Consider the following 26,906-nt stretch of genomic DNA (forward strand, 5'->3'; position numbering starts at 1 on the left):
TCTCTGTAAAACTTTCCATATTAAATAATATATTTTACAAACATTAAAAAGTTTTATTAATTAATTTTAGTGCGTTTTAATGTTTAATATATTGCTCACGCAATGCAGATAAATACAGGCCACAAAAATTCACAGGTTTTGTATTTTTAATTAATTAATTAATTAATTTATTAATTATTAATTAATTAATTATTAATTAATTAATAATTAATTAATAATTAATTATTAATTCATTATTAAGTTTACTTAAAAATAAGGATTAAGCACACTCTCATTTGTTTTATCGATTTAAACAGTTTCATGCTAAAATGTACATCAATATTTAAATAATGTTAATTTGAAACTATAAAAAAATATAACAATTAGCTGAATTTTTAAATAGGAACTCCTATGCTGTGTTTTTATATATCGTGGGGTAATTACTACAGCTAGGTAGGTTACTTCAAAATCAGCATTTTTGAGTTGCCCATCAAAGACACATCATTATTGTATCTTCCTCCATGAATGCTACAAATACGCAAGTCGTGATGCATTCAAATTAGATGGTGAATAAGGGTAATAAGGGTTTTCAGTGGGTAACTCACAAATTATGATTTTCAAATTGCCTAGTTGTAGTACTTACGCTGCAATATTATAAACATGTTTATAAAAAAATATTTTTTAAATGCTTGTTTATATCTCTAAAAGTAAACAAATATTTTTCTTTCCATATCTCTCATAGTCTTATCAGGGTAATGGTGCATCAAGTATTTGTAGAAAAGTAGTGATGATAACAGTAAAGTTATACCTATGTTATATCATTAGGTTCTCTGAGTTTGCCTAGGAGAGTAGTACATTTGTATCTAATGTAAAATGATTGTAAACAGAACTGGTTTAAATATAACAAGTGTTGAAGTAGAAGATGTTCGTTTTCCAACATCTTTAGGGGGCCACGGTTCTGATGCTTTGGTATGCATAAATAATTATTTTTTAATAATGAGCATTATTTATCACCATTTGATTCCCTCTGGTTTATTCTTCGTGCTATTTTATTACAGCATACTGATCCCAATTACTCTTGCGCTTACGTAACTATAAAAACTGATGGAGGTAATGTTGGATATGGTCTCACATTTACTCTTGGTAGGGGTACAGAAGTGGTCGTACTAGCGTGTAAATCCATGAAACCGTTTCTTCTCGGAAAGAATGCGGCTGATATATTCAAAGATTTCGGAACTTTCTGGCGATTATTGACTAGCGATTCTCAGATGAGATGGGTAAGTAATAGACACTGGTTATATTTCAAAGGCCTGTTAGTTAAAAAAGGGTCTTAGTCGTTAGATTGCCAAAAATGGATTACCAGAATTATTTTTCATACTTTAAGATTGGGCCTGAAAAGGGTGTGTCTCATTTGGCAGTAGCTGCAATTATTAATGCGCTCTGGGATTTGTGGGGAAGAGTTGAAGGAAAGCCCATATGGAGACTGCTGGCGGACTTAGAACCTGAGGTAATATAACTATATACATACATATTTACTTTTAAACAATTAGAACTTAAAAAACTACTTGTTTTATTAACTGTGAAAAAATCAACATCATGAGTTGTTATGTTTGCAGGAATTAGTTTCAACAATTGACTTCCGCTATATAAGTGATGTTATTACACGTGAAGAAGCAATAGAAATTTTAACAAAGGCTAAAGAAGGGAAGAAAGACAGAATTGTTAATTTAGTAAAGAATGGATATCCTGCATATACGACGCAAGTTGGTGGGTATATTTATGTTAGTAAAATTAAATAGGAACTCCGAAATCTGGGCGTGTTGTTACACCATTGATTAATTAAATGATTCACTTTCTTGTTGCGTTACAAATGATATGCCAAAGAAAATAAAAAGACCACTCAAAAAGATTCGACAGTAACATGATCAAAATACCATTGTGCCTTTTCTGGCTATAAAAATCAAACATTATAATTTTAAAAAAACACTTAATTTATTTATATTTATTTATTTAATAAACGCCCAGAGGTCTCTTACATTACACAGTTAAATATACATAAAATATTATCGAAAATAACAAAAATTAAATCATAACTATTACACTTAACATGTAATTCATTCTAAAAAGAAAAAGGAAATAAAGTGAATATGAATGAAGAAACACATGCTGCATATCACTTTGTGCATTAGAGTGAGGTCACCAATTGGAGCAATGGTAACCTTAACTCAGATATCAAAGTTTGGTAGCAAATTTTATTTATATGTTTACCTTTTTTGAACTGTATGTAGCATAAAAACTTCCGCTGAACTCTTTCCAAATTAAAAGAGTTGCAGTTGTACAAAGGGCTCCAGACTGATGATGCAGATTCCAGTTGTTATCGGACCAGAGCACAATATAATATAATATGGGTGCATACTAGATGAACAAAATTATCAATAAATTTCTATAAAAATGCAAACATACATAATTGCATTAAAGGTCCTTTGTTTTAGGTTGGATGGGCTATCCTGATGAGTTGGTCAAAGAGTTGACTAAAAAATATTTGGAGATGGGATTTGACAGTTTCAAGTTGAAAGTAGGAACCAATTTCGAAGATGACTTTCGAAGATGCAAAAATCTTCGCCAAGCAATTGGAGATAAGAACAATTTGGTAATAATATTTACAAAAAACCAAACATATTCTGATAAAACACATTGCTATCTATTTATTTTTGTAAATCTTTGGTTTTATAAAATGTAGATGGTGGATGCCAATCAAGCTTGGGATGTCAATTCAGCAATAACTTGGATGAAAGGATTGGCAGAGTTTAAACCGATGTGGATTGAGGAACCAACTTCGCCCGACGATGTCTTGGGGCATGCTACCATTTCTAAGGCATTACGGTTAGAATTAAAGATTGCATTCTTATTCTTATATCACACTGCATTACAAAGCAACTTTATGGCAAAGATAACATCTTATAATGTTATCAACAAACAGAAAGACAGGTAGAATAGATAAGGTAGATTTATATTATGATGACAGTTATCTATCAATCTAGAAGTGTAATGTAATTGTACCAACTAAAAATAATAGATTTTATTATATACATATATCGTCGGTGATACTGTAATACCGCATAGCTATCAATTAAATTTTTTGGCAGTGCTACTTACGAGGGTGAATTGAAAATGAAGCTACCTACGAGGGCGGATTGAAAATGAATCTACCTAAGTAGAAAAAAACATTTTTTTTTCAAAAACCATTTATTTCTCAACATAGTCTCCTTTTACTTCGACACACTTAGTAAGACGATATTCCAACTTTTTTATACAATCTGAATAATACGATTTCGCGAACCTCTCAAAATACGCGTTAGTTTCGGTAATCACTTCTTCGTTTGAGCTGAATCTTTTACCTGCGAGCCATTTTTTCAAATTTGGAAACAGGAAAAAGTCACTAAGAGCTAAATCTGGACTATAAGGTGGATGATCAACCAATTCGAAGTGTATTTCACGTAATTTTAGCATCATATCTAATGCTGTGTGAACCGGTGCGTTGTCTTAAAGAAAGAGCACTTTTTTCTTCTTTAAATGTGGTTGTTTTTCCTTGATTGCATCATTCAATTGATCCAATAATGCACGATAATACTTTCCTGTGATTGTGGATCCTTTTTCAAAATAATCGATGAGAAATATTCCGAGTGCATCCCGAAATACAGTGGCCATAACCTTGCCAGCCGATTTCGCTGCCTTTGCCTTCTTCGAAGCACTTCCACCAGCTTCCACCCATTGTTTCGATTGATTTTTGGTTTCAGGTGTATAGTGGTGCACCCACGTTTTGTCAACAGTTATTAATATACGCCAAAAATCAACAGGATTACCCTTTATCATGTCCAAACACTGCTGTGAAGTGGTCTCTCGAACTCATTTTTGTTCGACACTAAGCAAACGCGGCACCCATCAGATATCTGTAGTCTGTGGCACCCATCTTGCCGATAACACACGTTCAAATGAGATGTTTACTATTTCAACAATCTCACGCAACTTCACTCGGCGATCATTCACGGAGCTTTTCTTTTGTCTCTTCCGCCGTTTTCCCTTTCAAATAATAATAGTGTTTAATCACTGCACGAAATTTGCTTTTTTCCATTTTTCAAGAAACACAAAAGTTGTTTACTTCAAACGACTACAGCAAATAAACTAATCGATGAGTTTGGGTGACATTTTAACAGCTGCCGTTTGACAGATCGCAATTTGGAAAAAATAAATATTTTTTGTGTTTGTGCTGCCATCTAGCGCTAGGTAGCTTCATTATCAATCTGCCCTTGTAAAAACAGTTCTGTTAAGTGATTTTAATCAACCAAAAATGCCATTGGAGGATTAGAAAAATGATTATTATTTAGAGTAAAAATTGCAATAATTTAAAACTAACGCTTCTTAGTCCATATAATGAATTTATTGCAGTATATTTTCATAAAAAAACACACAGGTTGTGCGGCATTGCTGTATCACCGACGATATATCAGATAAATTTGAATTGATCACAGTTTTTTTTGCCACAGCTTTACTTAAAATTTCCCATAAAGGTCAAACCACACCACAGCGTCGCTGCACTTTAGTGGTGCTGTGCTTCAAAATTTTGTATGGAGTGCCGCGCAGTGTAAAGCAGCTGAAGTGCGCTTTGTTTCATCCAAAACAGTGAAAATTATATTTAGCGCAGTGCATAGTGCCACGGAGTGCCGCTCTAGTGCAGTTTGACCGTAAGAAATTTAGAATACCTAGGAGGCTAAACTAGCAGTACACAACGGAGTTCTAGTACCAACTCTAATGTATGGGAGCGAAGTATGGAATTGGAAAAATGATCATGAAAGTAGGTTAAATACTGTCAAAATGCGATCCCTCAGGCGAATGTGTGGTAAAACGATGTATGATAGGTGCACAAATGTCAAGATCCTTGAAGTGTGTAAGGCTGAGACATGCATTATCGACAGAATCAAGAAAGGGGTTTTGTGTTGGTTTGGACATGTAGAGCGAATGTACAGCAAAAAAACGACTAAAAGGATCTGCGATGCGAATGTTGATGGATGCAGAAAACTAGGAATACCGAGAAAGACATGGCATGATCAAGTCCATCAAATTCTTGAAGATGGACATGTCAAAAGTAGGAATAGTGTGTGCATGAGAAGATGTATGAATGTAGAGGAAGCGAGGTCTGTATGCCAAGATCGAGTGATATGGCGTTCTAGCCTCTCTGCCTACCCCTACGGAGAAACGGCGTGATGGTTTGTTGTTGTTGTTGTTGTATTAAACTTCTAACATATTACCAAAAGTGCTTCTGGTAAAATTGTTAGGTATACAATTTGTATTTACTTTTGTTTTTCCAACAGGCCACTGAATATAGGAGTAGCTACCGGAGAGATGTGCGCTAACCGTGTGATGTTCAAGCAGTTTATGCAAGCGGGGGCCATGCAGTACTGTCAGGTGGATTCTGCTCGTATTGGGGGGATTAATGAGATTCTCTCAGTCTACTTGATGGCACATAAATTGAATGGTAGATTATTAACAATACTTTGTTCATTTAAGTCTGACACAATACCCTACCTAAAGACCACACACACTTTTATGTGTTGTCAATGTTTTAAGTAAACTAATTGCCAATTTATTATTTTAACTTTATGCTGAGGTTGCCGAACTCTCGATCATATTAAAATGAAAAACAGAATACATATTTATGTAATTTACTTATTACTGAAATATGTAAAAATTAATGTACTTCTTTTGTGATTATTTTTCAATTAACAGATGTAAAGATTGAATTGCTATCAAAAATTTGAAAAAAATAGCAAATCACACACGCAAATTTAGATAAAATGTAGACCATTTACTATCATATGAATAGTTTCTTTGACATAATATTTTGCCTATTTTAATTTGAATTATATCTGATTCTTTTTTTATATTTTGGAATTCATACATTTATTTACAGACATTGTCCATTTATATAATTCATAGGGATAAATATTACAATGCACACTTAAAAACATTAAAAAAGAAAAAATTCTTGATTGCATTGACAAACATATGGGACATCCAAGAGAAGATCTGAACTATTTATTTAGTGCTCGTTTAAATCGTTGTAAACTTAAACCAAAAAGTCTAGATCTTGTCTTGAGTTAACAATACGACAAAGACGGTCATTGGAGAATTAAGGCCATAGTTTACCTATTTCTGTTTAAATTTTAATGATTATTAGTATTGATTACTATTGTTTTAGGATCATCCAATAAAAATAAACACATGTAATAACAAAGGTCCTGCCTAAACACAGGAAATTCCTAGCTAGTCGGGACCTGAATCAATGAACCTCTGTGCATTGTAAAAACAGTGAAATAAATTTTCACCGGAGAAAGAGATAAGCATGTTTCCTTAGTTCATTTTTATTTTTGTATAATTCATTACTAAAAATACCACCAGCTAGGAGCTGCCAGTGTAATTATTTACGGACTTATACCCGAAAATGTACTAAAAATTATAACTTACTAAATGTCATTAAAAATTTGTATCTCACCACTTACCGACTTTTCTATGTCTACTGGTTTCGAGACGTACCGGTCTCTTCGTCAGGACACCAATTAAACCAACATAAATATCAACCTAAATATAAATAATTAATAACATTCAGTAAAATGTTTGACCATAAAGTTAATGCTTTTAATATTAATAGTAAATATCTACTTATTTATTAAATTTTATTTTATTTACGGACGAAATGATATATCCGTTCTGTTTTTCACAGTTATGGTGTAATTACATCATTTTCTCTAATGAGAAATTTATAATTAATCTCCCGTAAAATTCAATGTATATCTACAAATATTATGATGTATTCAAAATATTGTTAATTAAATAAATAGAAATAAATTTATGTTTTCAGTAAAAGTATGTCCTCACGCGGGGGGTGTTGGCCTGTGTGAGATGGTGCAGCACCTACAAATGTGGGATTACGTTAGTTTATCTTGTACTATGGACCAGAGGCTGATTGAGTTTGTAGACCAACAACATGAACACTTTGTGGACCCAGCGCGAGTCGAGCGTGCCCGATATTTAGCTCCACAAGTAAGTCACACAACACAAAACATAATGTTCACTTTTTAATCTATTATTATTACATATTGATAAACTTTAAACAAATATGTATAACGAGTAACTTTGCCTGAACAATGATATGAAGGTGAAAATAGTAAAAGGAAATGAAGAAGTTTAGCGGTTTTTAAATTTAGTTTTTTTTTTATGTATCAGCGCCATGATTTTTTAAAGTTTTGTATTTATGAAATTACTGCGCGTGTGACATCTCAAATTCTGTTCCGCTTCTTCTCGGCCGGTTCTTTTGATTAGTCCGTTGAATTACCATAAACTGGAAATCTTCCACAACTCCCTTATCATTGGTTGATTTATATGAACTAGTGATGTCGTTCAAAGTAGTTAGTTTTTACTAAAATATTTTTAAAAAATTTTTTCATTCATTTTCAAGAAACTTTGCAGTGTAATTTAATGCTCTAATTTTTACCGCGCGTAAGAAAACATTTTTTGTATCTATAGGGCTGAAGTTCCTCATTCAATACTTTGTATTCGGGGGATTTATTTTAATTTCTGTTATTCATTATTACATGAAATATAAAAATACAATATATTTATATTATTAATATCACCAAAATAGTTTTTTTTTGGGGTTGGATTGTTTCTGTAATATTTTTATGTATGAAAATAATTTTAAAGTGAAAAATGCTTAAAGCTGGTCAACCCACATGGATGTTTCTAACATAATATTTTCATAGATTTATTGGTAGTGCGTTGGAAAAAAATTCTCTAAAAAATACTCGGTTGATCTTTTGGGTTGGATGTCTTCAGCAAATTAAAAATTCACCATTTAAAAGTAGCATTCATCAAAGTTGAATTTTGCATTTTGTGGGTTGGACGGTTTCTGCATAACATGTGTAATACTTATTCCAGATTCCAGGATACAGTACGGAGTTCAAGAAAGACTCTCTAGAGAAACATATTTACCCCAAGGGCTCAGAGTGGCAGAGGATGTTCCGGGATGGAATTTTCCCCCCACCAGTTGAAGATTAGATTTTTTCCCTTGGTGATGGAGAATTTCATTAGAATTTTCTTTAAAAAATAATCAGTGTATTTTTAATAATTTAGGCAGGTATATTTTATGTTATGGTTTAAATAATTAAAATGTATTTTAAAAATAAAATGTTTTATTGTTATATCCTTAAAATAATATTTACAATACATAATAAATAAAGTTTGTAAAACATACACTTATATAGATCATGCCTGAATGAATAAACTTTTAACTTAAGATAACAACGTGAGATGTCAAACCTGTAATAAAATATTTACCAGAAAATTAAAATGATTTTTTTGGAAATTAATCTAGGAACATGACAGCATTAAAATTGTCACAACTCATATTTATCTAAACAAATTTCACACACTTCAACTACGCAGATTTTTTCTGGAATGCAAACGCACTGAGTTTAGATTGTTTCGGAGCCACTTTGATTATTTCGCTGTTTGAATCTTCATCTTTAGTAGGAGAGAGCTTCCTCTTGGGAGTAGATTCCATGCTAGGCGGTGCCTTCTGTTGCTGCGCTTTGAAGGCTTTCATGCCCACCTTGGCCAACTCCTCGGGAGTCAGTTCGCTATGTTCCGCTTGAAGGTTTTCTTTATTCCTCCCGTACCATTGGATGAAGGTTTCAGATGGCAAGGGTTTTCCAGCCTAGAATTGATTTAAACACATTGTGAATGACAGAATACACAAATGTACATAAAATTAGAGCGAGGATTAGAAACAACTGACGATCTTCTCTATCTTATCCACCCTTTAGAAATAAATTTTCATTTAATATAATAATAAAAATATTTGGCTGATTTATATGGGGCCATTTTTGTAAAAAATCACCTCAAGGGCGCTTTACAATTGTACACTTAAACGTACATTCTAACTAAACTAAAGAGATTTTAGTTGGAATCTGAACTGACTGGGACTGTCGATGATTCGTAAGTTTGAAGGCAATTGGTGTCAGGCAGAGGGGCCGGCAACGGCAAAAGCACGATCTCCAAGTTTAGTGTTTGGGAAGTGCCAGATTTCGACAAGTTTTCCTCTTCCTGAATCATCATCAATATTATTCAAAATGCAGCATTCAATTGTATTTGTATAAGTGAAACACAATCGATCTCTGAACGAGTGATTTTGACTCGATGACTGCTCTCGGATAAAAATTCTGAATAAGAAAATTGAGTTGAGATAAATCCGCCTCATTGTAGAGTGGTCGTGTTCGCCTACCATTCTTGAGGTCCTGGGTTCGATTCCTAAGCAAGACTAATGAAATATTGATAAAAAAGGTTTTTCGAACTGCAATATTTCATTGTTCCTGGACTGGTACCTGAAGTGTAAGACTGATTGTCTTACCTTCGTGTAACAGATGATCGAACTACACTGCATTTGGTTTATCAATGCACCACTGTAATCACTGCACCACTGTAAAGAGGAGTAAAAATAAATACTTACAGGGTTAGGCGATGCTCTATTGGGAGTGTTCTCTTGACTGACGAGCTGCCGATCTGTTAGTGAGAGGGGTCGCGAACGTTCCGATCCTCCATTGTCTGTGACATCTGTAGACTTCCGGAATGGATTTCTAGCTCCAAATGTTCTGAGTGGCTGAAGAAACATATTAGGAAAATATTATAAAATATGTACTTACACAACTGAAGACCGATTTTTCAAAGTGTCCCTAGTCAAAAAATATTGTTTAGACAAAACAATTATTTGTGAGTCATGTAATCAGATCAATTAAATACACTTAGGAAATTTGCCATCATAAAAATTCTTATAAAAATAAGGATTTTTGAGGGCATTTTGAAGTCATCGGATTTAATGACAGTGAGTGAACAAATAATTATCTTGCTGGTTATGCAGCTTTTAATTGGACGTAGTTATACAGAAAGCGTCCAACCCTCAAAATGCTAAAAATGAGTTAAATGCCAGTTTCGACAGCATACCACAATATCTTCATGTGCTGAAAACATCCAAGCTCCAAGTGCAATACTTTCTTACCAATTAAAGAGATTTAAAAAAAATAATTAAAAAAGGGCAGCAGAAAACAGTCAAATCACTTGGACGTTTTTAAAGTTAATAAAACTGTGATAGCCGTGACGTGAGTTATAAATGTCTTTAATTTGCGAAAAAAATATAGCACTTGGAGCTTGGACGTTTTCAGCACATAAAGATATCGTATGCTATCGAAACCGGCATTGCTCATTTTTAGCATTTTGAGGGTTGGTTGCTTTCTGCATAACTACGTTTAATTGTGATTACAATGGCATTCTTAATTTGAAATTCATAAATTTTGACTTGGCACGCTTTGAAAAATCTCTTTTTAATTATTTACATAGAGAAACATTTCCAATTTCCTATGCCAAATCTAAACCATACGGGACCCCGAAGGGAGGTTCTCGACTCGATGGCTGCCTCGGGTAAAAATCCTAAAAAAGGAAATCAAGTGGAGATAAGTCCGCCTCGTAGTGTAGTGGTTGGCGCGTTTGTCTACCATGCTTGAGTTCCTAGATATGATTTCTGAAAGGGTGGATATAAAATTTAAAAGTGGTCCTAAACTGCAATATTTCATTGTTCCTGGACTGGCACCTGAAGCGTAAGACCGAAAAGACTTTTGCTCAGAGACATCTCTCATTTATTGCACCGAGAGGGTTCAATATTTTGGAAGAGCGTATTAAGCTCTCAAGGACTAAAACTATTTTCAAGAAAGTAGTTAAGGACTGGATTTTCCTTAGTGGGAGGGATTTGAGTGGGAAACTCCTTGATGGTTTTCCGAATATTTGAGTTTACTGTTTACCATGTTGATGTGCCATATATACATATATTTAAAAAAAAAAAAAAAAATATGTTTCTGATCCTATATTTGTGGTGATATACTCATGTGTCTGTGTCAACTAATTGCTAGTCCCATCTTAACACAGGACTTTTAGTCCCATGGAGTTGGGACTTATGTCTCAAATAATGTACAATAAACTTATGTATGTAAATAAAAAAATAAATGTAACATTGGTGGGTTTATTGCTATGGAGCAATATCTTCCTTCCGATCCAGATAAAAACGAAAATTCCTTTTAAAAATATAATAATTTATTATTAGTAAAAAAAAAACGACTACACAATGTAGATATCCAGTGTAAGTAAACATCACATCAGTAACTTAGTGATCCATCATAATTTATCAATAAAAATATAATATCATCACCCTAACTTGTGAGTCCAATACAAACATGATACTTTGGCTTGGATCTATAAGGGCTGATATCGTAAATTGCAATAACACAGGAGAGTAATCTTTCAGCTATTTTGTGGCGTTATAATAAACTGTTTGATAACAAAAAATATTTAAAAAAAAACAAAACTGTATGTATGCAAAACTTATATATTTATACATTGTCCCATTATTTATTAAAAAAAAAAAAAAAACAACTTTGCACCATTCGCTACTGAAATAATAACTGATTTTAGTAAAAAACTTATAAAACCTAAACAAAAGTAAGTTTGGGAGTTTTGTCAACGATAAATGTACATATTTTTTAATAAACAACTTACTGCTGGTTTCAATGGGACTATTTCTTCCTTCTGTTTTCCATTATGTGGCAGAATAAGGCTAGCATCCAGTTCTTGAGACTCTTCTTCTTCTATGGGTTGTTGTGTGGATGTCTCGAGTGGCTGATTCATAATTTCATTAGTTTCCCAATCATTGGCCATACTGGATAGCTTGTCCGCCAAGTGTAACTTGCCGAGACGTGAGGCGTACCGGGCTGCTGGGGCTATGGCCTTTCTCTCTTGCAGAACTTCCATGAGTTCGGAAGCTCGCTGTTCTACTTCGCTTCTGCACGCCAACTGAAAAGAAAATAGACATTTATGTAAAAAGAATACGAAAAAAGTGTCATATTTAGTGCAGTAATTTAGATATTTTCTCATGAAAATATAAATATTTGCGTTCTCATGATTCATCCAAAATTGCCAATTCTTTTACGTGACCTTTCATTAAATATTATGTTTTACGGAAATTCATCGAAAAAAAATTTAATAAAAAATAAAAACCACAAAATACTGGTGGTATATTTTCACAATTTAATGGTGAAAAAAATAGGTAAATGTTAATTACCGCAAACAATTTAAGCGCAATTTCAAGTTTGGTGGATTCTTCAGCAGACCCGAATAATGCTGATCTCCGTAACTGTTCTTCGTACTGACTTTTTTCTGTATCCATCTCACAAAACGGAAGCTGTAAACAAAAATAAAAAGATGAACAACATAAAATAACAACAGAAGAGTATAATATGAATATATATTAAATATACAACCTGGAGAGGGAGCTGTGTGACTGTGGGACGTGGTGCTGTGAGAGGGAAGGGAGAGCCCCGACAAAGGACAGCTGTTACACATTCATTCTCTTCTGATACCTGTAAAGAAATTAAAATATACTTGGATATAAGCTCTTCTCATGCGATTCCTCGTCTGCATGAATCAACAAAAAAGAGACAGGTAGGTGACTAGAAATATTATGAGCAAACTTTTATAGTTTGCGAGTAGTTTGATAATGGAGTAGTTGTGTTTGGATCTAAAACAGAGTAAATTGGCATATTTCCACTCTCTTCAAAGTATGTTAAGACAATAATAAAATTTTAAAAAAGTAAATATTGACATTTATCATGATAGAGTAAATTATTACAAAAAAACTGTTGCTGTGTTTCTAAAATCAAATGTCTAATATTTAGTTTTGTGTAAGTATATAAACTAACTTTATTTTTATCTTAAAAAATAATTGTTTTTGCTTATAACTAAGCATTCACAATTTTTTTAACGTACCTTATTAAACTACACACTTATCCTATATAATTCATGAAAGATTGTGGAGTGCCATAATTATCGAGGATATATATTAGGAATGGAACCAATGCTTTTATTACAAATTTTATGTATCCATGTTGAACTTTTGAAAATAAAATTAGTTATCAATATATTAATTTTTGAATTTCGGTTTCATAAACTGCGATTTTAATTTAATTTAATTCTACTGCTTACAGATATGATGAAGAAGTTGTCGGACACCCCCCTGGCGTGGGTAGTAGTGTCGCACACCGGCACCCACAGGCGGGTGTGGTGCTGGAACAGGCGCAGGATACCTGTTGCGTCCAGCACTACGGGAGCCCCGCGCTCCGTGCAGCCGGCCCAGCGCAGCAGACTCTCAGCCGAGAGGGCCACACGCATACTGGACGCCACCACGCGACTGCTCATACCTGGTAATGCAAATATACAATCAACCGGTGTCGGGATCTCTGTCATGTACTATGTACTTGTTTAATTGATGGTAATGATCAAAGAACTCTACAATGCATCCTTTAAGATTGGCTCGGAAATGAATGCGGGGAAAACATAAATTCAGAGTCCAACCCATGACGGAGTTGAAATTGACAATAAAACCATTGAGGTAGTCAATGAATATGTATATCTTGGACACAAAATAAAGTTAGAGTAAGAGAACCAATCTGCGGAAATAATATGGCAAATAAGAGTAAGCTGGGTTGCCTTCGTCAAGTTATACTTAGAAACAAAGAGGTGCCTTTAAACTTGAATGACGTGCAACCTATGCCCTGGAAACTAAATCCTTCACCGCCAGACACATGGAAAAGTTAAAGTGTGTTTAGCGAGCACTGGAAAGACAAATCTTAAGTGACAAGTCTTAATAATAAAATTAGAAATGAAGACATTAGACACCGAACAAAGATTACCAACATCACAGATATAACAACAATGCTAAAATAGCAGGGGGCAGAGCTCGTGTCGATACAGTATTAGATGTTTGCCTAGAATCCTGAAGTGGAGGCCTCGGAACAACAAAAGAGGCGTAGGAAGACCATAAAAAAGGAGGACAGATGACACTGTCCAGCTTGCGGGTCGCAGATGGCAGCAGATAGCCCGAGACCAAAAATATTGAAAGAGTTTAGTCTTCTAAGGCTTTAGGCCTCTTGGCCTATATTTTTGTAAAATAAAACAAAAAAAATTGTTACTTAAAAAAACAAATCGTTTTGATATTTTGTACTCTTGGAGTAAAAATATTTAAAAAAAAACAGGTGTTAAAGTGTCTTGTATACCCTGATAAGGACCACATCATTTTTTTTGTGTTATATACATTTCAAAAGAAAGTATCTGCTAAATGTTTTAGTACTCCGGGAAACAACCCTTCATTGATCAGATAATAAATTATTATAAGATTTTCAGAAGATACCTGTGTATTGAGATGTCATTGTAATGGAAGAAAGTATCACCAAACAAAACTGTCATTCCGGTCAGGTGATTGTGAGTGTTCAATGATTTGTCTGGCATCATTCGTGCAGTTTAGTGAAAAAAATATTCTTAAATAATAAATTAATAAATAAATGCAGCGACTAATGATGTGAAAATACTAACCATTAACAACAAGTGTATCCATGGCTATTTGCTGGTCTGATACACCTGGATCTGATGCGTGATACATTATATGCAAAGTGCTCCCTCTACCTGTGAGACAAACTGGTGATCCTAGCAAACTGACAACCTGAAAGCAATTGGATATATGTATTATATTTAATGTAATATAAGCAATACCTTGTTAAACATTTAATCAATGATACATAATGTATTCTTTAAAAAATGATGTCAAAAAGTCGGTCAGTGAAAATAAAATTTCATTAAGAAATCAAAGATAACTTATGGATATTACACTAACAACAAACCATCACGCCGTTTCTCCATTGAGGCAAGCAGAGGTTAGAATGCCATATCACTCTGTCTTTGCATTCAGACCTCACTCCCTCTACGTTCATACATCTCTTGCACGCATGCCGATTATTCTGACTTGACATATTCCCTCTTCAAGTATTTTTGGATTTGGTCATGCCATGACTTTGTTATGTTCTTAATTTTGTCAATAATGCTTATCTCAGCCTTTCATAATGTACGAATCTCGATATTTGTGCACCTGTCGTACATAGTTTCACCAGACATTCGCACTTTGATGATGTTCAGCCTACATTCACCCTTGTTTTTCCAATTCCATACTTCACTTCGATCCATAAGGGTTGGCACCAGGACTCCATTGTGAACTGCTAATGCTAATTTATTTGCCAATATTGATTTTGGTGTCATAATAATACAATAATAAAATGGTTCTAACATGTATTTGCGTTCCTCTCGGAGTGTAGAGTCGCAGGTAGCGAGCTGAGGTGGCCGCCCCTACCAGCCGTTCTGTGGCCACTAAGCAAACGGCTTCCTCTAGTCCGGGGAGGGACACACTCCACTCCTTGCTTCCTCCTTCCAGTGTGATGCAAACCAGCTTCCTAAATAAAATGAAGTAATATTTTGTTTAACTAAATACAAGGCACCGGTTAGATACGTATGTATATGTGACTTGGGCACTACCTGTGGATATAATGTATTGATTAATAAAGCATGTGTTTATGGAACGTACCCTGGGGCTTCGCAAGCTAACACGAGGACAGTGCTAGAGAGAGCAGCCAGAACATGGTTAAGGTGATTGTTGAGGTGGATACTGTGATGTGTGCTAGTGTCGTGGAACTCTACTTCGATACTACTCTCAGACTCTGTTGTGTGACATCGGACTATTCCTATTTCATTCCAGCACATGTATCTGTAAAAAAATCAATATTAATTAGTTAATGTAATGGGTTTAAATATTAATCAGTCACACCATTCTTTAAAAACAAATATAAACTAAGTTTTTTGTCATAGGTACGTAAATGTATTAAAATATTAATAACCTCCGTACAGAAATCAATGAAATAAAATATGCAAACTAGAAAAGAAATAAATGGCATTGAAAATACGTTGACATTTTTAATAAGGTATTTTCACAAATCGGACATACAAAACGGCTCATAGTTGGTGTCATGTCACTTTGATGTCACAGATTGGGTTCAACGAGTGCGTTTTGCGCAACAAACATTGCGTATAAGCCTTGTTTTCAGGTAATTCAAAATACGCGTACTTTAAATCATTATAGTCGGCCTCGACACTAGAATATTTCACTGTCCCTAGACTGGCATCTGGAGCGTAAGACTGATCATCTTACTTTCATGTTACAAAAAAAAAAATGATCAAGATACGCTCCGATTGATGTACCAATGCAGTGCCCTATACACCGTTTGGTGCGGAAAGGGAACTATTATAAAAAATTTATCCAATATCACACAGAAAAAAATATAATACTCGTACCATTTTTTTGTTGCAAATTTAAAAATATTTGTACAAAAATGTGAAAAGACACTGTGATATAATCTCAAATATAATATATTATGTAAAGTTAAAAGTCAAAATCAATAGTTAACGTTTTCTGTTTTCCTTTAGATTTTTAATTACTACAACCGGGTTTAAGTTCCTCTCCAAGCACAGCATAAACAAAACATGCTTGAATTTTGATACTTGTAACTTGCATACAGTATATTTATTAATTTATGTACCTAATACCAGTTGATGCCGCCCATCAATTAATAAATGCGTTTGTAATGTCTAGAGTCGATTATTGTAATGGTATCTACGCAGGTCTACCAATGAATAAAATGACTCGCTTACAGTCTGTATTGAATACCGCAGCGAGACTTATTTTTGGAATCTCTAAGTTCAGTCATATCACTCCACTACTTCGGGAATTACACTGGCTACGTTTACCACAGATGGTGGAATACAAACTCTGTTGGCTTATGTATAAGTCACTGCACAACTCTGCCCCAGAATATCTAAGGGAACTCTGCATTCCAGATGAACTAGCTGACAGACGTCTTATGCTTAGACCAGCTACATCAATGTCGAAAGGAAAATTTATTATACTACGCAAACAGCGCACTAAATTTGGCAAATGCACATTTGCGGTTGCAGGCCCTACGGCATGGAATGCTCTCCCAGCAGAGGTCCGAAACTGTGAGAGTGAAGTGATGTTTCGGAAGAAATTTAAAACCCACTTGTTCTCTTAATCATTTGAATAAATTCTTAGCATGTGGTGACTAAGTAAATATTTCTTAAATTAAAAAGTTAAAACCAAATTTAAATCTTTATATGATCACTTTGTAAAACGCCCTTGAGGTATTATATTACGAAAATGGCGCTACATAAGTTATCCATAATTATTATTATTATTATTATAATACCTACATCTATCTACCGCTGTGATCTCGCGGTTTAACGGGTGTTTCTTATGTATGTATATAGTATATATAAAAGTAAATCACCTATGTTCTAGATGGGAAGGCGTGGCCGAGGGCTGGAAGGGGGCCTGGGGCTGCACCCGCCTCTCCCGGCTCCTGGAGCGAGAGCGAGACCTCCTCCTAGAGCCCGCCACACTCCCCGCATCACTTCGCACACTTCCCGCCCGGAGAGTTTCGTTCTTTAATTTGTTCAGCGATATCACGTTCTCATCATCTTCATCATTGTCTTCTATCACTTCATGGTTCGAATCATCTAAGAAATGTAATTCATTATTAATATTTAAAGCATTAACTTTGCGATCAAATATTTTACTAAATGTTATTAAATATTTGTACATAACTACTTACTGACTTTTCTACGTCTACCGGTTTCGAGACGTACCCGTCTCTTTGTCAGGACACCAATTAAACCAACATGCAAAACCCGCTATACACCTTCACCATAGATGTTGCACAAAAATATAAAACCAACACACCATGGATACTAATAAAGAACCCTTACATACACTGATTACGTTATGAAAATATTTTATGTTGCTAGAGAAATAGTTGGAAAAAGAGGGAGAGGTTGAAGGGAGGGGTGTGATTTTAATAGGTGCAGGGTGACCATTACAATGAAACATCGTATAATGGGCTATATTGAAAGGTTGTTTGATTAAAATTTGGTAAGGTATTCAAAATAAAATACTTTTGTTGGATTTGATTCTACTTTTATTTTTTAAATATCCACAATTTGGTTGATAATGTCCCAACAAGACAAAATGCGTCACATTATACACTCTAGTATATTTAAATATACAAGTTGGTTGATAATGTCCCAACAAGACAAAATGCGTCACATTATACACTCTAGTATATTTAAATATACAAGTTGGTTGATAATGTCCCAACAAGACAAAATGCGTCACATTATTCACTCTAGTATATTTAAAAAAGAAAAGTAGAATAATTTTGGATAACTTACCTAATTTTAATATAGAATTCTACCAATTATCTGCATACACAATAAATAGGTTGTTTGATTATTGATCAAAGGAACATTATTTTTTAAAGCTTTCCTAATGTGAAATATTTCCATATTATTTATTTTTAACCCTTTATTATTTGTATCTAAGATTTTAACCCCTGTATCTTTATTAAAGTCATGATTAAAATTGATTGGGTGATTTGAGAATTCGGAGAAATTTTTACTATAAACACACCTCATGACAGGTACGTCTCAAAACCGGTAGACATGGAAAAGTCGGTAAGTGGTCGGTATATAAATACAAAAATTTAATAACTTTTAGTAAAATTTCATTCAACTCGACACTGGCTAGAACACCCCAGTTAGGAGGTGAAAAAGCAAAAAAAAAATAACAAGAAGAAGAAGACAAGAATCTTCCCATTTGGTGGATAATTTAACGATCAAGGATGGAGAGGATTGATATGTTAATAGGAGGAGTACATAATATATCTGTCTCTTATTGGACAACCAAAGAATATGTGATCTGAAGTCGCGTGGTTCAGATTCAAATATAAATTTTATATAATTATTTACATTAAAAAGTCACTGACCATTTTCCCTCTCGATTATTTCCATTAAATCAAGGTTATCATCATCTTCAGTAGACTTTCTTCTTACTTGTCCTCCAAAACAATTAATAATGGTCCCCAACTGTCCAGTTACATCACAGAATGCTAACTCTCCATTCTCCGCTAAAAATATGGACATGCACAACATTTAGTTATAATTTAAACATCATATAATTCTCATTTACTTATAGATGTGTGAAATTTTGTACCTGTGGGACTCCAAGCCATTGAGCAAACATTGTGGGAAGTGGGGTGTTCGGTTATCCCTAATACTGATGAAGTATTCACATTCCATGCCACTATCTGCCCAGCAATGGTACTGGCAGCGATATAATTACCACAGGGTGAAAACAAGCATTGAGAAATTGAGCATTTTATCTGAAATTTTTCTTTTGTTAAACCACAGATCTAGCATCTTACTTTCTTTTGTTTAAAAAAATATTCCAAATTTAGATTTATTTTTACGGTTAAGTACTTGATGTGAAAACTCAGAAAATTACCTTAGGATGAGTTAGTGAATATTTTTGTTGCCAGGTTTTAGTATCTAGTATAATAACATCCCTATTGCTTGGATACGCTAAATATTTTCCTGTGTTTGGTTCGAAACTAGTACGACCTAAAAACAATAATTTAGTTAAATTGAAATAATACAAAACACATGAAGCAATATTTTTAAGGAAAGATAATAAATTATGGGATGGTAAAATATAAAAAAAGAACAGATTTAAAAGCAATTAATTAAATAGGGTTTAAACTGTCAGTAGGATTGCAGTGAGTCACATCTTGCTGGAGGGTGTGATTCTATAAAATGCTGCGAACACCCAGTTGCATTCCACCGGCAACATTACTGACTAGTTTAACTCGTTAGCGTCCTTGTCGCGAATCTTGGGCAATGGGATAGCACTCAAAACGGCGTGATCACAGCAGATAACGAGAGGATGAAAGGTGAGTTTCTGGCGCCTCAAAACCAATCAGCTAAGGGAAGGTAACCCCGACAGAAAAATCCACCAGAGAAGGCCATGTGAAACCACTCTGGTCATCTTTTCCCAGGAATCGCTATGGCTAGTACATCCAATAAGCAGTTGTCCTGGCTGCGGAATAAAAGAGTAGCGAAGGACTGAGATGCTTTCGCTGTAGTGATCGCCAACATCGGGGGACTTGACAAGGCACCGCAAGAAGAAGAAGAATAAAATAAAAAATCAATAAGGGGCAACCTTATGGTAAACATACCTAATACTTTGGCGGAGTAGAAACTATTGGCTTTGGGTAAGCAGTGCATCTGCTTCATGATGGAGTTATCTTCAAGGTTCCATATTCTGCAGAAGCCATCACCGGATGATGTGGCGCTGTACTTCCCCATCGGACACACGGACATGGAAAGAACCGGTCCCTCGTGAGACATTACGTCAGACAGTTGTTTGTCTTCCACAGAGAAGATTCTGGCTTCCATGTTCTCGGAACAAAAGCCCAGCTTCTAAATATAATAAGTGAAAAAAAATGGATTGATAAAAATAGTAGTTTTTCCTGTACTAACCGCTTAATGTTTATTTGATTACCGACCGGTTTCTAAGTTACATGTGTTCCTTTATCGAAGTATAATGGAGAATTCGGTTAAAAATTCTATTTTATAATTTTAACAATGTCGACATTAGTCCAATACATATGGAGGTAAGAAATTGAGTCTTTATGTCAAGCAGCTTTTTGTGTTTGTAGAGGCGCGAGTGAGGGGTGAGGGGTTAATATTGTTTTTATTTTTTATTTATTATGGCTTTTACCATTATTTATTATGGCTTTTACCATTATTTATCATTTGACAATGGCCCCATTGAGTTGTAATTTACTTCATTTTGTAATTCTTGTCATGTAAATATTGTGAGTGTACAAAATAAAATAAAAATAATAAATCTAGATTGATAGATATGTTAAGGGGATGGAGAACATAAAAGATCACTATACCCCTTTCCACGGCCAATTGTGCATAGGGCACTGCATTGGCACACCAAATGCAGCGTAAATCAATCATACGTTTTGTGAAGTTAAGGTGATCAACCTTACCCTTCGGGTGCCAGACCAGCAACATGAAATAATGCAGTACGGAACCACTTTTTTGGTCAAAATTTTATATCAACCATACCAGGGATCGAACCCGGGACCTCAAAAGCATGGCAGGGGAACACGCCAAACAGTACACTACGAGGCGGACTTATCTCCACTCGATTTTATTGTTCAGGATTCAGTAGCTATCGAGTTGAAAGCACTCATCCAGGATTTTAATTCCATTTCTTGTTTATTCTTATGCCGTTCGGGTACGGAAGAAAATAATGAAGATAAAATATTACCGAACTAGCCGCGCACATGGTAATTTGCGTGACAGGAGCAGTGAACCGGGCGACCACTCCGTCCTTGTCGAAAGCCGGGAAGGTGTATTTCTGGACAGCATTGTTGTCCGTGGAAACGAAGAGGTGGCTTGGAGAGACGGACAGGCCGAGGGCCCACTCCCCTACGCACACGCTGCGAGGGTCGTCATCCTCCAGGCCGGCCCACACGCGCACATCACCGTCTGTGCCACATGTCACCAGCTCGCTGAAACATTTTTTTTTAATTATTGAAAATTATTACATACATTATTGAAGTGGCGACCTTGAGAGAATAAGAGAGGTGTCGGAAGACCATAAAGAGATGGGCTAACCATACAGCCATAGTGGGGGAAGGAAATGGCTACAAAAAGCAAATGACAGAGAAGAATGGAAGGGTATGGAAGAGGACTATATTCAGCAGTGGAGAGATGAAGGCTGAGGAAGAAGAAGAATTCCCTTTTAAATATTAAATTTTATGACTTTAAAATAAAAATTTATTTACTTTTTAATATGTTTATGTTATTTATCATAAGTCAATTCCGAATTGTTCAATTATATTGTCCTACTCTCCTCCACTTTATTTCCTCATCAACCTTCTTGCAACGCTCTTTTCTTTTCTTGTATATTTTCTCCTTAGTGTGTAACATGTTCTACTATCATATTTATATATATATTTGTGAAAAACTTTAACTGCATATATGTACTATTTTTTGTTTCAATGGTTTATCCCTCGAACTTCTCTTGAGTTTTAAAGCATCGAATGCCTCATTTGTAAAACCTGATTCAGTGTTGATGGATCCGTACTATCTGGAGAGTGTTCCAGGATGGGGAAACATATTATCAAAAGCATGTCTAACATATTTGTAGGCAGCCGGAAAGTAATAGCGCAAAGTTAATGCGAGTTTACGTAAATTCTTATGTTTTTTAATTAGGTTTTTGTAGACCTCCATTACTTCAGCTTTAACTATTAAATTATTTTCGTCCTCTTTATCTAGAGCATATTTATTTTTTATAGACTTTATGACTGCTTTGACATAGCAATTTTAAAAAAAATCAGAGATTATCTTTTTGATACCAGTTATTTTTCATAATTTGGCTTTTAGAACTATGTTTCTAGGTGTGTCAAATATTGATTCTGAATGGGTAACGTGAACTGATAAAGATGTCATAGGCTCATCAAAACTTTTATCTGGCTGAAAAAATATAATATTTCCATTAACAATGTCGTTTAAATAATATGTTAATTGAGTTTAATGCGTGCAGGTATTTTGAATATAAACTTACATGATTACAGCGGACTACTATTTTTTTAGGTAAGGCCATCTATTTTTTGTGTTATACATATCTACATCCTGGAAAAAACTGAGCAGATATATGTATTTTTGAAATGGGCGCGGGAATCTTAAATAAAATGACACAAAGCAAAAATCAGTTGAGACAAAATACAAAAAAAAATGTTTGTCAACATTCTTTATTATTAAGTTTATGTGAAAATGTGAGAAAAATTATCCAGAATTTATTTCAACATTAATTCCCACGTTTACTTAAGAAAATAATATATTCGTCTGATATGTAATGTAAGTGACTCTAGCACATTTAATTATTCAACTTTTGTATAGTGGCAGCCCCGAATCTGTCTTATTTACGCCCGGCTAACATATTAATAAACATTTTTTAACATTAAAATAGCAATTTTAAACAAGTATTGATTAAGATAAAAACATTACTTACGGGAGAAAGGTTATACCATCACTTTTTCTATCGTTTCCAGAACGGTTTGTGCAGTATTTTACCGTACATATAGGCATTTTAATAATGATTGCAAGAAACAAAAATTCAAAAGTAGCTGAGGAGTGCTCGCAACAGACTGAAGCCTGTTCTATAGAACATATGCCAATTGGCTGCAGGTTGAGGGACCATATTTCGAACGCTTACTCTTATTATGCTATTCTAATGCTTACCATAGTTATATATTTCAATGATTTTGAATAAATATTTCATTTTGAAAGTTCCCAAAGGAAACTTGATGGAGGGAATAAAACACAGTTATATGCATTGAACTATTTCTTCTAAAATCGGCGTTTAGTTAGTGAAGTGTGAATATAACATGATAAAAATATTACAGGTACTCACTCTCCATTTCCCGTGTAAGCTATTTCTGTGTGGCCCTCGGCATGAGCATATCGCATAGGTCGGCGTTCCATTGGTTCAAAATATATTCAGATGTAAAATTGAGTACACAAAAACGAATTCACAATTTTTTTCCCGATTACAAGTCGTATTCGTAATAACGTTCGTCAAAACAAAACCTCCTCGCCACTTGACAATCTGACATCTGTTAAATTTCTTGGCGCCAAAATAACTTTTGTAAATTTAATGGCCCCCGAATAAATATTTGTAAAGCTATGTGAATCCTCGGTTTAAAATAATATTTTTAGCAATTTATTTATTACTTTTTTGCATGTCAAAATATGCATTTTGATTTAAAAATATTTTCTATGTAAGTTTTTTTTACATCGTTATCAGTTTTAAAATATTATAATAAATTTAATAGAATAGTTCCTAACTACAGTATTATGGAATACACTGTTTTACACCTTTTTAAAATTAAAACACTCAGTAACAAATAATATCAAACTGCCTTATAATTATAAAATGTGGCACTGGTAAAATAAACTTTTTGCTGAAGTTGCTTTATTTACCAACTTAACACGAGTAAACGTGTCAGCAGCTGAGTTTGAAGTTTAAAACGTCATTCGGATTTAAATAAAATTAATATAAATAGTAAATAGTTCGTTGTGATCGATAAGAATTACATTTGAGTACATAAAATAAAATATTTTATATGTCGTAATTAAATTATCTTCATACTACGTATCGAGGTGACCAAGGGGTCGCGTAAAACAGGATTAGTTTGTGAATTGCTTTATACTCGAATATATCAAAATAAAAATAAAACAATGGTTCGTGCTTGGTATATGGATGATTTGAAAACGTCTCAACAACTAGAACACCACAGAAACCCCCCACAATTTATAACATTGGACGATCTTTATAAAAGAACGGGTGTTGAATATTTCAAAGTAAGAAATTGAATTTTTAAACAATATTAAGTGCCTATCAATCGGCGTTGCCTTTTTTTTCCAAATGGTTGATGCTTGACGTTTTGAAAATATATCGTTAATTTAGCTATCCCTCGTGGGACAATCTGTTTTTGCATAAAAAATATGGGCGTTCCCAAAAATCTGAATGTCTGGCAACGCTGCTATCAATGCAGGTATTTAGATAAAGATATTTTGTTATGATCAGTGTATGCTTACAGATTGATTGCAAGAACTACACAACTGACGGTATTCTGGATAAAATTAAAAGCGATAAGGGGTATACATACGAGGATCAAATAACGTGTTCAAAAGAATGCCTACCTAACTATGAAGAGAAATTGAAATCTTTTTATGAAGAACATTTGCACACAGATGAAGAGATAAGATTAATTTTGGATGGATCGGGATATTTCGATGTCCGTGATGGGAGTGATGATTGGATTAGGATTGAAGTCCTCCCCGGAGACATGATCATAATTCCTAGTGGAATTTATCACCGTTTTACATTGGACACAAAGGTAAAATTGAGGATGTTAGAAGCAAACTTAGAAACCTTCACCAAAAATAGAAAATTAGTTTTTGATGCCAAAATAAACTATACCTACCTAAATAATAGTGTAATTCAAAACCGTCTCTAAATCTTGCAAAAACAGATTTCAACTATACTACTTGACAACGTAAACTTAGCATTCTCCATTGAGTTGGTGAAGCATAATTGAACGTAGTTATGCAGAAAGCAGCCAGTCCACAATTACGGAAAAATGAGATATTGATGTAATCGGGTGCAGTAAGGTCAATTCTATGTTCTGCTCAAAATAGCCAGACCGCTTTCACATAAAAAACTGTATTAATCACCTCCGGAAAAAGGTGTCGATCACAAAAACGCATTTCTCAATTTGCAGAAAACACCCACAAAACTAGAAAAATCTTATGGTACTTTAAAAATCTTTTAAACTGGTCAAATACACAATAAGATTCTTGTTTGTAATATATAAAAAAAAAAATGTATTCATTGTTTATCGTTTGTTTGATAAACTCAAAAACATTCAAACTATTGTGTAGATTTTATAATTCACTCTTTTCACAAAATGGCTATTATCTCAGTTTCACGTTTCTATGGCTGGCTGCTTTCTGTATAACTATGTTCAATTAGAAATCTTCGTCAAGTTTTTCACAAATATCTCAGTAATTCCTTCAATGTAGATTTCTAAGTTTGCTCCTAATACCCTCAATTATCTTATTTCTTTTTAAATAATATATTGACAGTCCGAAGCCAGTTAAATTGAAAAACATTACAAGCGCAAAGTCAACAGCATTTTCATCTGTGGGTAAATATCTTCCTTGTCTTTATTCTACAAGAGGAAATGCGGTCTGACTTTTCTTCATACAAACTTATTCACGTATTTTCTTCATGGATTATGGGCACTAGAGCAGTGATTTTTTTACAGACCATAGTTATTTACCATTGGTGTGTCTCTATCGTTTTACTTTTTTGATAAATTGTTTCTTATGGGAGCTAGGACCATCCAAAAACACATAAAAGCACCCAGTTTTATCTGCTATTTTCGGACGTACAGTATATAAATGTGATAAATAATTTTGAAAAATACGAAAGGCACTGACATGAAAATTTTTATTCTGGTACTCTTCAATATCATATCATAATATTGTTTAGAAATAAAAAATAATTTATGGTTTAGATGATTTGAAATATTTGTACTCAAAACCATAACAAAAACCAAATAAAAACTCTTAAGAAAAAAATAGCACATACAGACTAAAGATATCTGTAATTTAAAATTGTTTTCAGACCTTCTGTATCATACTGATTTGCTTTTTAATGTCAAAATCGGTGTTTAACTATATTAAATAAAATAGTTAAATTTTACATATTTTTATTGATGTAATTTAAAAATATTTTTAATATGTTACAAATATACACTTTTTGGAGTTTTCAAAAATAGCTGTTTTTTTCAGAATTTCGTAGTAGCTAAGCGATTCTTCGTCGGGGAACCCGTATGGATTCCACATAATCGTCCCGCTGATGAAATGCCTTGCCGAAAACTCTATGTTGAAAAAATGAAGCAAGGATTCTCACCACAGACTGCTTGAAGAACAACTATTTTAACTAATGTATATGTGTGAAAGCACTATAATCAATCAGATAATTCATAAACATGTTATATTATATTGATACTGCAGAGACTTAGAACACCTTTGAGAAAGGACTATAGAAGTCTAAAAAAGTAAATGAAGGTGCTATTTTAGGATAAACATTAAACACATAAATTAAATAATGAACCAGGTATAGCGGTACATGTCATATTGTGTTTGCTTTTTCTAATAATAGAAATAAATATAATAATATTCTTCCAAACTTGTATCTCTTCACCTAACCTTCTGTAGACCTTATAGAGTGAGAGCTACATACTGAAATAATTTTTTTATCTGCGTCTGTTGCATTTAACTCTTTTTATATTCCCAACCACCAGAAGTCGAAATTTGTTTTTAATAAAATATTCTCAGGGCTACTTTGGTTTTATGTCCAAATGTCCAAATTGTTAAGATTGGTAAATTCT

The 26,906-nt window shown here is 33.9% G+C and overlaps 3 protein-coding genes across 3 annotated transcripts; 2 read left to right on the top strand and 1 right to left on the bottom strand.

Annotated features, from left to right (window-relative positions):
- Positions 1 to 788: 788 nt before the first annotated feature.
- LOC148279938 (mitochondrial enolase superfamily member 1-like) lies at positions 789 to 8,221 on the top strand. Its single transcript, XM_088229189.1, has 9 exons — positions 789 to 948; positions 1,038 to 1,256; positions 1,364 to 1,486; positions 1,596 to 1,746; positions 2,472 to 2,629; positions 2,720 to 2,862; positions 5,349 to 5,512; positions 6,896 to 7,077; positions 7,972 to 8,221. The coding sequence occupies exons 1-9, from the start codon at positions 853 to 855 to the stop codon at positions 8,089 to 8,091; spliced, it is 1,356 nt and encodes a 451-aa protein (XP_088085315.1). The 5' UTR covers positions 789 to 852; the 3' UTR covers positions 8,092 to 8,221.
- Ctf4 (Chromosome transmission fidelity 4) lies at positions 8,208 to 23,575 on the bottom strand. The gene is made up of 16 exons (XM_088229188.1): positions 23,357 to 23,575; positions 21,206 to 21,449; positions 20,097 to 20,340; positions 19,367 to 19,482; positions 19,076 to 19,244; positions 18,849 to 18,989; positions 17,316 to 17,544; positions 15,542 to 15,721; positions 15,248 to 15,410; positions 14,503 to 14,629; positions 13,117 to 13,331; positions 12,396 to 12,494; positions 12,197 to 12,316; positions 11,635 to 11,928; positions 9,542 to 9,691; positions 8,208 to 8,749 (listed from the first exon to the last, which is right to left on the bottom strand). Exons 1-16 carry the CDS (start codon positions 23,425 to 23,427, stop codon positions 8,471 to 8,473), a joined length of 2,841 nt encoding a protein of 946 aa, XP_088085314.1. The 5' UTR covers positions 23,428 to 23,575; the 3' UTR covers positions 8,208 to 8,470.
- A 362-nt stretch (positions 23,576 to 23,937) lies between these two features.
- Positions 23,938 to 26,704, top strand: Adi1 (acireductone dioxygenase 1). Its single transcript, XM_088229170.1, has 3 exons — positions 23,938 to 24,306; positions 24,546 to 24,845; positions 26,305 to 26,704. Exons 1-3 carry the CDS (start codon positions 24,184 to 24,186, stop codon positions 26,437 to 26,439), a joined length of 558 nt encoding a protein of 185 aa, XP_088085296.1. The 5' UTR covers positions 23,938 to 24,183; the 3' UTR covers positions 26,440 to 26,704.
- The last annotated feature ends 202 nt before the right edge of the window (positions 26,705 to 26,906 follow it).

Source organism: Micrasema longulum, unplaced genomic scaffold (assembly GCF_059751315.1).
Source record: "Micrasema longulum isolate JH-2025_06_02 unplaced genomic scaffold, ASM5975131v1 h1tg000640l, whole genome shotgun sequence".
Taxonomy (NCBI): domain Eukaryota; kingdom Metazoa; phylum Arthropoda; class Insecta; order Trichoptera; family Brachycentridae; genus Micrasema; species Micrasema longulum.